This window comes from Macrotis lagotis, chromosome 5, assembly GCF_037893015.1.
Source record: "Macrotis lagotis isolate mMagLag1 chromosome 5, bilby.v1.9.chrom.fasta, whole genome shotgun sequence".
Lineage (NCBI taxonomy): Eukaryota > Metazoa > Chordata > Mammalia > Peramelemorphia > Peramelidae > Macrotis > Macrotis lagotis.
Genome location: NC_133662.1, coordinates 220,501,605 through 220,513,844, shown reverse-complemented (window position 1 = coordinate 220,513,844; position 12,240 = coordinate 220,501,605). Strand labels below are relative to the sequence as shown.

The 12,240-nt window shown below is 39.6% G+C and overlaps 1 protein-coding gene across 3 annotated transcripts in view; it reads right to left on the bottom strand.

The window, feature by feature from the left end:
* Positions 1 to 12,240, bottom strand: part of VANGL1 (VANGL planar cell polarity protein 1) — a 77,497-nt gene that overhangs the window by 42,239 nt on the left and 23,018 nt on the right. For all 3 annotated transcript variants that reach the window (XM_074188513.1, XM_074188512.1, XM_074188514.1), the window contains 2 exons: positions 8,909 to 9,041; positions 3,986 to 4,593 (listed from right to left, as the gene is read on the bottom strand). In XM_074188513.1, the coding sequence (XP_074044614.1) occupies positions 3,986 to 4,593; positions 8,909 to 9,041 (741 nt within the window). The remainder of the gene's footprint in view (positions 1 to 3,985; positions 4,594 to 8,908; positions 9,042 to 12,240) is intronic.

The window sequence follows — 12,240 nt, the reverse complement described above, 5'->3', positions numbered from 1 at the left end:
AGAAGAGTTCACCAATTCTGGGCAATCACTACCTCATTCTTTCTTGGCCTTGGGATCAACTAACAGACAGAAAAGTTCAGTCAGCAGCTGGCTGTCTCTCCAAATTATTAGAGTAACTTTAAGCTCCCCAGAGAGCCTCCCTCATAAGTTTCTAATTTGAAAACCAAAGTGTAGACCAAAAAAAGCCAGGTCCTGGCCAGAGCTGGAGGGGTGACAAGCTTAGCTTTGTCTCCAATGGAGTTGGATTCTGCTCACTGACAACAGTTTCCTCCTGTTTTGGGGCTCAAAGTCGCCAAGAAACATAAATGTCCCTTTCTGAACACCACCAGGACAGGCTCACAATCCAACTCCCACTGTCAGAAAAATACTTTCAAAAGACGCTTCTTTGAGAATGCTGGCTTTTTTCTTTAATTTGTAGTCAACGGTCATAGCATTTTTTTTTAAATAAATGATCATCCTTCAGTGAGCACAGCTCTGTTAGAATTCTGGCTTAAGACTAGTCATGCCATGATAGCTAAAACCACATGTCTGGATTCATTACAGCAACTCCTCAGTTACCTGGAGCATCTAGAAAAAGAATTGCTCCAGACAGTTAAACTAAAAGTTTGCCCTTAAAAAAAAAATCACCAAATTTTTGGTCAGTTTAATCAACTTTGTTAGAAATCTTTTCACACCAAAAAAAAGGTATGATGATCATCTAACTTTTCTTGATTATTAAGGATCTTCAAAGGAGGTACTAGGATCCTATGGAAAGACTGTTGAATTTGGAGTCAGAGACCACGGATAGACACTGCAACCTTGAGCAATCTCCGGGCCTCAAGTTTCCTTATGTGCAAAATGAGCAGGTTAGAGTAGATGACCTTCCAGGTCTATATCTATGGTTCTTTGATGAAGACTCTTTCTCATCACTACAGTCTAGCTGGCTTTACTGGAGGCTTTTTTTTACTGGAAGATAACCATATGTCCTACATCAACCTAAAAACTGAACTTTTGTTGAGTGGGGTGGTTCATAGTTGCAACATCGAATAATAGCTAGGATTTTCATAGTGCTTTGTGGTTAGAAAAATATAAATATTTAGTTCATTTTGGCCTCAGAACAACCCTGGAAGGCAGATGCTCTTACTATCCCCATTCTACAGATGAGAAAACTGAGGCAAAGAGGAGTTGGAGTGACTTTCCCAGGGTCATTTAGCTAGTAAAACATGAGGATTTGAACATGTTGTCTTCCTGACTCTAGGTCCAGTGTGTTAGACACTCTACTACCTAACTACCTATGGTTCCTGATGCCACAGATCACCAGATCACTTGAGCTGCAGTGGGGTTAAAGATTCTAAGGTATCTGTATTAAGTGTGACTCCACTATGGTGAGTCCCTAGGTCACTGGGCCACCAAAAGAACAAACCAGTCCAAATCGGAAAAATGAAGTCACTTCTGTGCCAGTTGGCAGAGGGATCAGGATCAGGGCAGGGTTGGCTGCTGAGTTTCCATCCAAGAAAGATGGGAAAACCAACTCTCAAAAAACAAAAAGATTACTAAAGAACTTTCAGGCCAATCTGCCTGAAAAAGTCACCTTAGCTATGCAATGAAAGCAAAAAAAAGAAAAAAAGAAAAAAAAAAGAAAAACAGGTCAGTCCCACAGGAGCAGCCTTAAATAAAATGCAGAGGTCTGTGATTCTAGTTTGTCCAGACAAAGAAAAAGGATGTGCTATTCTGGATCTCTCAGATTCCTTTTATATCATTTTTTTCTCCTTATATAATCTTTAAACATTTTAATCTCCCCCACCACCCCCCAAACTTTGCAAGTCTCTTAGAGGGCATATTTCTGGCCTGGTGGTTTTTCCAGTCCATGCCGTGTTGGCTCAGACTTCTCCAAAATTTGTGGGCTGTGTAGCCCACATCGAGCCTAGGGGAACTGATTTTCACAGTGGCCTTCCATGCCAACGCCTTCACTGGTACCTACTGGATACTGTCTTTGATTGAGGTCTGAGCCCTCACAGAATGAAGTACTGCCGATAAGGAGGAATGCCACACAAGTCTCTTTTTCTCTAACCTAGCCTTCTATTCCACCATGATCTCCATGTGGAAACAAGAGAGACTAAATTAGTAAAATCAAAATGGAGAAGAATTCTCACATGGATTTCTCCACCTGGCTTTGCAGAGGAGATGAGCGTATGGACACTTTACTACAAGCTAGAATCCCTGAGATGAATCATTTTTTTGTAGAGACTGAGAAGTTGACACTGGGGGTTGGGGAGTAGAGGAATGAATGGATGATTTATAATGGATAATTATTCTGATTTGAGCTCAAAAATGCCTGGTTGCACTCCTTCCTTCCACATACCCACTGCCCATTATGATTACTTGATGAGATCCCATAGCTGTTGGCATTTTCACTTTAGAATTTCTGAAGACAATTTTTTTTTAAGTGTGATTAGGAAATCTCTCTATCTCCTACTCCCTCACCCCCCATTCCCAGTCTTACCTCCCATTTCTCCAAAGCCATGCTGCCTAACAAGTCTGGGAAACATGAACAAATTCATAATCTTGCCACTATCAACCATTCTTACGTCATTCCTGGAATTCCTACCCATCAGTCCCAATTTTGCCTCCTGGAGCAATATAACGACCTTTTTTCTTCTATCGACAAAACAGTTTTTTTAAATTGCTTTAAGAATGTGACTTCGTCTTCTTCATTGGGTTGCCCAGTCCTAAATGATATTCCAAGTTAAAGCACCATGCATTCAAGAGTGACCCCAGCCTTAATAATTGCCTAGCTGTGTGACTTTGGGCAAGACACTTGTGTGTTTGTGTGTGTGTGTGTGTGTGTGTGTGTGTGTGTGTGTGTATGTATGTGATGGAACACTATTGTTCTATTAGAAACCAGGAGGGGTGGGAATTCAGGGAAGCCTGGAAGGATCTGCATGAACTGATGTTGAGTGGGATGAGCAGAACCAGAAAAACACTGTACACCCTAACAGCAACATGGAGGCAATGATCAACCTTAATGGACTTGGTCAATCCATCAGTGCAACAATCAGGCACAATTTTGGGGTTTCTGCATTGGAGAACCAGAGAAAGAACTGTGGAGTTTGAACAAAGACCAAAGACTATTACCTTTAATTTTAAAAAAATTATCTTATTATGTAATTTTGCTATCTCTTATACTTTATTTTTTTTCCTTAAGGATATGATTTCTCTCTCATCACATTTAACTTAGATCAATGTATACCATGGAAACAATGTAGATAAATAAAATCTTTCTAAAAGTAAAAAAAATAAATAAAATAGAAAAAAAAGAGTGACCCCAGGAATCAAAAGGTGTCACAAAGTTGATGGAAATGTGCTCATCTGAGAGACAGCTGGTCTTGGCTCCAGTCTGAGGTCTGGCCACATTCCTAGCTTCTAAATCGGAGCCTCTGAATGCCAGTTGTCAATATACCCTTTCATGTACCTTTGCCAACCAAGAGCAATGTGACAGCTGTCATACACTACCTAAACATATAGTTATCTAATATGCTAGAAGGAGGTTTTTGAGGAAAGATTGCATGGATGATCACTGATTGGGGTAGACCATGGCAGAAAGAGATTCTGGGCCAGGCACATATCTCAGCTGGTCCCCTTCATCTCTAAGACTCTGGGATACTGTGCATTCATTTCTAAATGACTTCTGCCAGTGATAGCAATCTCTAACAGTTACCACTCACGCACCTGATACTTGATAGCTGGGTTCAGTAGCTGATGTGTCTGAGACTGCACACCCAAATTCTATTAACTACCACTCTGGAGAATAACTGCCTGCTGCAAAAGTTAGAAGATAACCTCCCCCCCCATCTTTAATAGAAATGAGATTCAGCAGCTGCCTCCTCTCCCCATCATGCAGCGCACAAGAAAAGACAGACATCAGAATTCCCAGTTTTATCAGAAGCAGAAGCAGTTGTTTTCTGGCAAGTCATGAAACTTAATTTTCATGAATGTCACAACTTACCTCAAGTTCCCCAAACTGTAAAAGCGTGACTCGCCATCAGTTGACCGGACCACCTTCAATGTGAACATGGGTTGGAGCTGTCGTAGCTCTAGCAGGACAATTGCTAGATAATGAATGAAGAGAAGGGCATCCACGAGGGAAACCGCATATTGCACAATGCCCTGGTAATTTCGGTCCTTAGAGTCCAGGATGCGGACACCATAGAAAAGCCAATAGGAAACCACAAACAGAAAAATAAGGACCAGTAAGAGGGCCCGGAATACAAAGATCCGAGGCATTTCCACCGTCTGATGACGGAAAAAGAGGGCCCAGGTCCCGATGAGAAGGATGAGGAGTTTGAATGCCACCGAGATGAAGAGCCCTTCGCATATCGTGCCACATGGTTCCAGCTCATCTCGCCATAGAATTGGGGGTAAGAGAATGAAGGCAATGGGAGTGAGGAAAACAAGAAGACCCAAGACTGCAGCCACTGTCAGGCCAAGGTAGCGTTTGCAATCCAGTCCAACGCTATCCTCCATGTCCTTGCTGATCCTAGCAATGTCCTCCTGGGAGATGCTGTGTTCAGAAGTGCCGGTGATAGCTGTGGTGGTCTCTCCCCAGTTGTCATCCTGGCAGAGCAGAAGAGGTAATGGGAATCAACCATTGCTGACTGAACCACAAAGCAGGAAAAGTGACTAAGAAGCCAGGGAACTCAACTCATCCCCAAACAGTAAATACTCTGACTTGAAAATATCCCCATCAGGTCTTCTAAACCCTGCTTCAGACCTTCTAATGAGGAGAAACCCCTCATCTTATAGGGACTTAATTCATTCTGTTGAGCTAGAAGTTACCTCAGAAGACATCTATTCCAAATCTCTCATTTTACAGGGGAAGAGAACCAAGGTCCAGGAAAATGAAATGATTTGTTCAAATCCAGAGGAATGAAATATCACAAGAGGGATTTGAATTCAAGTCTTTTTGACTTTGGAGTCAAGGATCTTTCCCTTATACCACAAATTAGTAGCATGTCATTTACAATGGCTAGGAAGTATTTGGAGGTATCATGAGCCATTAGTAGAATATCTAGAAATACATTTTTGAGATATTATTTCTTCATTATCATGGGGGAATGGAGGATTGTTTTCTATGTAATTAAGGATGACTTCTTTGAACACTAAATTTTAGGGGTAGGAATTCTTAATATAGTGATCACAATAATATTTTCTTGATATCCCAGGATTAGATGACTTTGGAGTTGAACAAATTTATGTGACATTGGATATGTCATCTCAATTCTTGGGGTCCGACTTCCCAAATCAGAAAGAAGTTTGGATAAGAAGTTATTGAAGGTCCTTTTCATCACTAAATCTTTTTATTCTTTGCTCATTATTAATATCAATTATTCTATTCTAAAATAGTGATGCTTTTCAATGGATATTAAGGTATATAGGGATAATTCTTCCTCATACTAAGAGGATAGAGGTCACTGTACTTTTAGTTCTTGGGTCTCGTTTTGTAATTCTTCAGTTGTTTCCTCAAGTCACAGTGTCAAAGCTGTCACTTCTCCCTGCCATCTGGCTGTTCTTGCAGCTAACTGACAACTTTCTAGAGCAGGGGCAGGGAAATATTTTCCAGCCAAGGGTTATCTGGATATTTATAGCATCATTAGAGGGCCATACAAAATTATCAACTTAAAAATTAGCCTGCTATATTTGATCAAACATTTAATTAATTCGCTCCTAAAAAGTTCCTAGATTTATTGAATTTCAAATCCCGCCTGAGGTTGCCTTGATAGTGCCAAATGACTTCATGGGTCTGTAATATGGCCTGAGGGTTAGATGTTCCCCACCTCCTCCATTCTAGAGGCTATAAAACCATAGAGAAATCTCATTAAGATTATTCATGAAGTAGAATAAATAGGCCCTGTAAGCTATATTACTATGTAGGCAAAATTGCAAATGGGTAAGGGAGCAAGGAATAGAATACAAATGTTCTGGGTAAATGCTTCATTCTATAGTATGGTAGGAGCAGTACCTATTTTACATAGAGTGGACTGGTTTTTCTGGACCAGGCAATGAAGGCTTGATTTATGAGTATGGCTTCCTTGCCCCTTGGGTCATAAAGGACCCAGCTGATGAGGAACTGGTGCTCTGGAGATTTTATCAGAATTCCAATTCCCCTATGAGTTTGCCTTCCTCACCAGACTACTGTCAACTTCTGTGGTAAATGCAAAGGCAGAAGAAGGAGTAGTGAACTGAATGCTATATGAATGTATGTGTTTATATGTATTGCATATGCATATATATGAATAAGTGCTGGTATGTCTATATATATAAATTATATAAAGTATAAAAATGTAAATTACACACAAATTACACACACACACACACACACACACCGCATTTGCTTAAAACTTTAAGATTTGCATAGCACTTTACAAATTTTATCGAATTTTATTCTCACAACAACCCAGGAGATAGGTGCCATTATTATCCTCATTTTGAATGAGTCTTACTGATTCTAGATCTAGCACTCCACATATTTTATCACCTGGGCAATCTCTTAACTGTCAAATCTCATAATCTTTTCTCAGGTTTTATTCTTCTTGATCTCTCTTTAGCCTTTGACACTGTCAATCACCCTCTTTTTGATTTTCTCTTCTATCTGTGTTTCCATGACCCTACCCTCTCCTGTCTGACCATTCCTTTTCAATCTCCTTTGCTGTGTATCCACACAAACCATGTATGTCTTCCAAAGCTCTGTCCTGTACTTCTCTTCCTCTTCTCTTTATTTCACTTGGAGATCTCATCAGTTCCCATGAATTCAATGTCATCTCTAGGCTGGTTATTCTCACAATCACCTGTCCAGCTATAATCTCTCTGCTGACCTCCAGGCTGGTATCTCTAACTTCCTACTGAACATTTCAAATGTCATGCCCCAAAGACCCCTTAAACACAATGTGTACAAAATTGAATTCATTACTTTCTCCCAAAACCTTCCTCTCTTCCTAACTTCCATGCTGTTGTTAAAAGTAGCACCAACCTCACCGCTACGCAGGTTTGCAATTCAGATATCATCCTTGACTCTTCACTCTCTCTCACCATCACCCTATTGCCAAGTCCTGTTCTTTCTGCCTCTGTAACAATACTCTTAGATGTCTCTTTTTCTCTTCTGACACTGTCCCTCCTCATCACTTCACAACTGGGTGATGGCAATAGCCAACTGGCTGGTCTCCTTGCTCAAGTCTCTCCCAACACTAGCTTATCCTCCATTAAGCTATCACATCAATCTTTCTAAATTAGAGGTCTGATCATGTCACATTCCTGTTTGGTAAACTTTAATGGTTCCCTGCTACTTCCAGAATGAAATGAAACTCTTCTATTTGACTTTTAAAGCTCTTCATGAACTGGTCCCTCCCAACCTTTCTACTCTTATATCTTCCTCTTCTCCGTGAACACTGGCCTCCTTGTTGTTCCACCAACAGGACTCCCCTCCTGTTGACATTTTCATTCGCTTTGTCCTTTACCTTGAATGGTCTCATTCCTCATTTCTGCCACTGGTCTTCCGTCAAGTCTCAGCAACAGCTTTTCTCAGTTTTCCTTCATCACAAGGTTTTCCCTTTGAGATTATCTCCTATTTATCTCTGATCTATAGTTTGTTTGTATGTAGTGTTTTGCATGTTGTCTAACCCATTAGACTATGAGCATAGTACACAGCCTGACACTTGGGAAAGTTCAAGTATGGGGTCTTAAGTTGACTAAGATCACTGCCAATGCTCTGGGGTGCTTCTGAGACTAAGAGCCCAAAAGGGTTTGATGTAGTTTGATCGTAATGTATAAACAACATTACTATAGTACAATACTAGTCAGGGCAACATCCTAGAAGACACGTCTGCACATACACATGTCTCGTTAGGCGAACATATGTGCACAACTTTGGAGTTTGATTTGCGTGTCTGCTGGTATCTATTATCCCTTGAATGGTTTGCTTGAGGAGGTGGTGGTGTCTGACTACACATATGCTTATGTGTGGTCTGTTTATGCATGAATTTCTATCTGGGAAGCTGGGAAAGGGACCATGAATCTACAGATGCAGTTTCCAAATGAATATAAATTCTATAGCTACTGATTCTCAAGAATGCTGCCTTCACTACTCTCTCCACTCCCTTCCAATGCTAATTGAAGTCCTCTGTCTCGATCACTTTTTAAAAAGGTGATCTCTTCAAAGGAGGAAGCAGCTCAAGGATTTTTTTCTTTCTATATAGAAACACTGCTCTATTCTGAAACAAATTACAAAATCTCTGACTAGAAAATCATTAAGTCTGAACTGTATGTTTATAGTCATTCCCTTGACTTTATCCCCAATAGCACCAGAGGTGCTAGAAAACCCATTACCTCCCAACACAGTCTATTCTCCTTTTGGGATAGCACTAATTATTAGGAAGGAAGTTTCCTCCTTACTTTGAGACTAAATCTATCTCTAAAATTACACCCATTGTTCCTAGAGCAGTTCTTTGGTACCAGTCAGAATAAAATAGCTATCCTATCTCCCTCAAACCTCCTTTTCACTAGTTCTTTTGACCATTTATATGATCTGTTTTCCAGTCCTTTCATCTGTGGCTCCATATTCTCTAGTCAGTTATTCTTTCCAAATGGCTCCTTTTCTTTGGTTTTGCCTAATAATTCTGGATTATTTCTTAGCACCCTGCAAAGTGTAGGTAAGAAACCTCTGACTTAGCAGCACAACCACTGAGTCAGAGGATCAGACCATCCACTTTTAAAACAAACGGAGAGAGCTGGATAAAAATGAACAAACAAAAAAATAAATTTGAAAACCACAGGAATAAAAGAAAATGCACTAAAAGTTGAGAAAAAAAGATGAATTGAAATGAGCCTCTGCTGGGTAATATCATCCTTTCATTTCTGTTCCCTCTTTTATCCTTACCTGTACATCTTCTGCTCGAGTGGAATCATTCCCCAACAGTGGTTCTGCTGGAGGGGCCTGAATGGTGACAGATTTTTCAGAACGGCTGCCATCTTTACTTCGAGGGGATTTGTGTCTCTCTCTATTTCTCTCTCTGAAGGGGGAAAAAAAGATACAAATAGGAATATGGATATAGAGATGAATAGATAGATAGATATAGACATGAATGTTGTGCTGTAGATTCAGTGTATCCAATTCCTCATGATCCAATGGACGTGTCGAATGGGTTTTCTTGGAAAAGACAAAGTAATACACCATTTCCTTTTCCAATATGTCCCCATTTTATAGATATGGAACTAAGGTAAATAAGAGTTAAGTGACTTGCCTTGGATCACATAGCTATTAAGTGTCTAAGACTGATTTTGAACTCAGATCTTCCAGATTCCAGACCTGGTGCTCTATCTACTGCATCCCCATCTGGGCCAATAGCTATAGCTATATTAAGACAATTTGCTACAATTTCTTTCATGATTATTCTCTTGCTCATCAGAAACTCATAGGATTAAGTGCATGAAGGAACTTTAGAAATCATCTAATTCTTGGGCGGCTAGGTGGCGTAGTGGATAAAGCACCGGCCTTGGAGTCAGGAGTACCTGGGTTCAAATCCGGTCTCAGACACTTAATAATTGCCTAGCTGTGTGGCCTTGGGCAAGCCACTTAACCCTGTTTGCCTGGCAAAAAAAAAAGATCTAAAAAAAAAAGAAATCATCTAATTCTAACTTGAAATTCAACATCAATTCATTCTGGATTTATGAAAATGTTATTAATTTTGATGGCACTATACTGCCATCACTATACTGCCCAAGAATCAAATTTATTTTCTCGTGTGGAATATTCTTTCTGATAACACTTATTACCTGTGTAACTATGGGAAAGTTCTGTTCTTGTTTGGGCCTCACTTTTCTCATTTGTAAAATGGCAATGAGACAGTATCACTCTCACACAGGGTTGCTGGGTGATCCCATGAGTATAAATATGAAGAAATTCTTGACAAACCTTACAGTGCTACATAAATAAATGTCAACGGTTATTATACTTCCCTGGTCAATAGCAAGCACTAGAAGATAGCACTTTTTCTCAATACTACATCTAGGCCATTGGACCCAGATGGCTCAGGAAGAGAAAGTGAGGCTGGTGACTTTGCACAGCAGCTTGTTCATGTAAAGCCAACTTACTTTCATGTCTCAGTATCACCTCCCTGATATCATGGTCATCTTCAAAAACGAAAGACAAACACAACAACAATATCTTGATTTGGCAGGGATAGGGAAAAGGATTCTAAACCCTTATCAGATAATATGGTTTATATTATCAACTTTATGTTTAGGCCTAAAAAGTCATTTTTCAATGATACCAGCTGATCTAAGAAACCCCTAAATATTCTGAAGTAAGGAAAAATAAATAGGAAAAATGGCACTGTCTTCTTTCTTTAAAAAAAAAAAAATATGATCCAACTGGTTATAACCACTTAAGGGAAATAGGCATTTGATACCAGATGAACGTTCTGGGTGGTCGTCCAAGGATCCTTGAGCACATTCTGCAGTAATCCAATCTGGAGGTTACAAAAGGTATCAATCACTGTGGCAAAACCCACGGAGAGATGGGGTCACAACCTGTGCATTAAACACAGATGGAAAATGGCACTCCTAGTCACAGCTGCTGACTGAGGCTCAAAGGGCCTCCACCATTCAGGCCTCTCAGTTGGCCAGAGTAAATAAATAAGTGGGCTGCTCCCCCTTCCCACGGGATCCCTATATTCCTCAGCCCAGCCTCAGACACCAGTTAAAAGCTTGCCCTCATTTCCAAGAGTGATCACAATGTACTAAATGGAACTAATAGTTTTTTTTTTAAAAAAATATATATATATATATAAATACATATAAATATATGTTCTTTTTTTAGTGAAAGTCATACAGCTTAGAACAAAATGAGATTTGTCCTATTTGTACCCTGGTCTACACTCCCCTCTAAGCAAGATACCAACCTTCTATTTATTCACTTAATTTCTCTATGCATAAAATATATATAGTACAAAATAATTTCAAGAGAAAAAGAATGAACTTGCCAACTAACCAAGACATATTCCCATTGGACCCTCCTGACTGTATATCAATCACAAAGCATTTATTAAGTGCCTACTATGTGGCAGACATTGTATTAGGTGCTACAGATAAAAAGACAAAGTCAGTTCCTGCCATAAAGAAGTTTGTTAGTCTATTAGATGCCCCTGGAAGTTTTGTACAAGTCAAAAACCTAATAAATAATCAAGAAACATTTATCAAGCACCTATCATGTGTTAATCTGGGGATAGCAAGAAAGACATTATCAAAATTCACAAGAAATCACAGATTCAGGGCAAGGGAGATGGGGTAGAAGGAAAGAGGAAACTGAAAAACAATTTAGTCTAATCTTATTTTACAAATCACAGAATTGAAACACTGAGACATGAATTGATTTGTCCAAGATCAAACTACTAGCAAGTAGCAGGGGTGAGCTATGAACCCAGACAACCCAGTGGACCCTAAATCTGGAGTTCTTTATATTACATCTACATACTGAGTGCCTGGATGCCACTGGAATGACTATGACAGGTAGTGGTCCTAAAATGAGCCTGCCCTGAGAGTAGAAAGACCGGGACAGGTACTCTCCCTTCCAGTCCTACCTGTTTCTAAGGGAACTGAGAGCAAAGAAGAAACAAGAAATTCTCTACTGTCTGATAATTCTATGATAAATATCAGGGTGAACCTGATAAAGGGATGATTATTTGATAAAAGGAAGTTGTTTTATCTTATGAAATCTAGAGTCCATTGCTATCTACAACTCACTAACTGATCTAAGCTTTAGTGCCAGTCAAAAGATATCAATGAATGTCTTCATTTTCTTCTTTTTTCTCTTGAGTTGTGTTATACAAATGGCTATCAAGTGTTTTTTTTTGTTTGTTTTTTAAGGAGGTTAACTAGCTAAAAGCTTTCTCAAATTAAGTTACCAAAGGGCACCACTGCAAGGGCTCACTGGACAGGCTAGGGTAACCCTCCCCTCACAGTAAACTAGTCTTAGTAACAGTGTTTGTTTTTAAAGGATGTGACCTGTAAAAACAACTTTCCCAGAGGTCACCAGTAAAATAGTTTTCCTTGGTCTTCCAAACTTCCCCAATAAAACAACCCAAAGTTCACGAATATTCAATACAGTGTCTTCCCCATTAGAATGGAAACTCCCTGAGGGCTGTTTTGTTTTTATCTTTATATCCACAGTACTTAGCATAGAGGGGCACCTCATCTTCCTAATTCAAATCA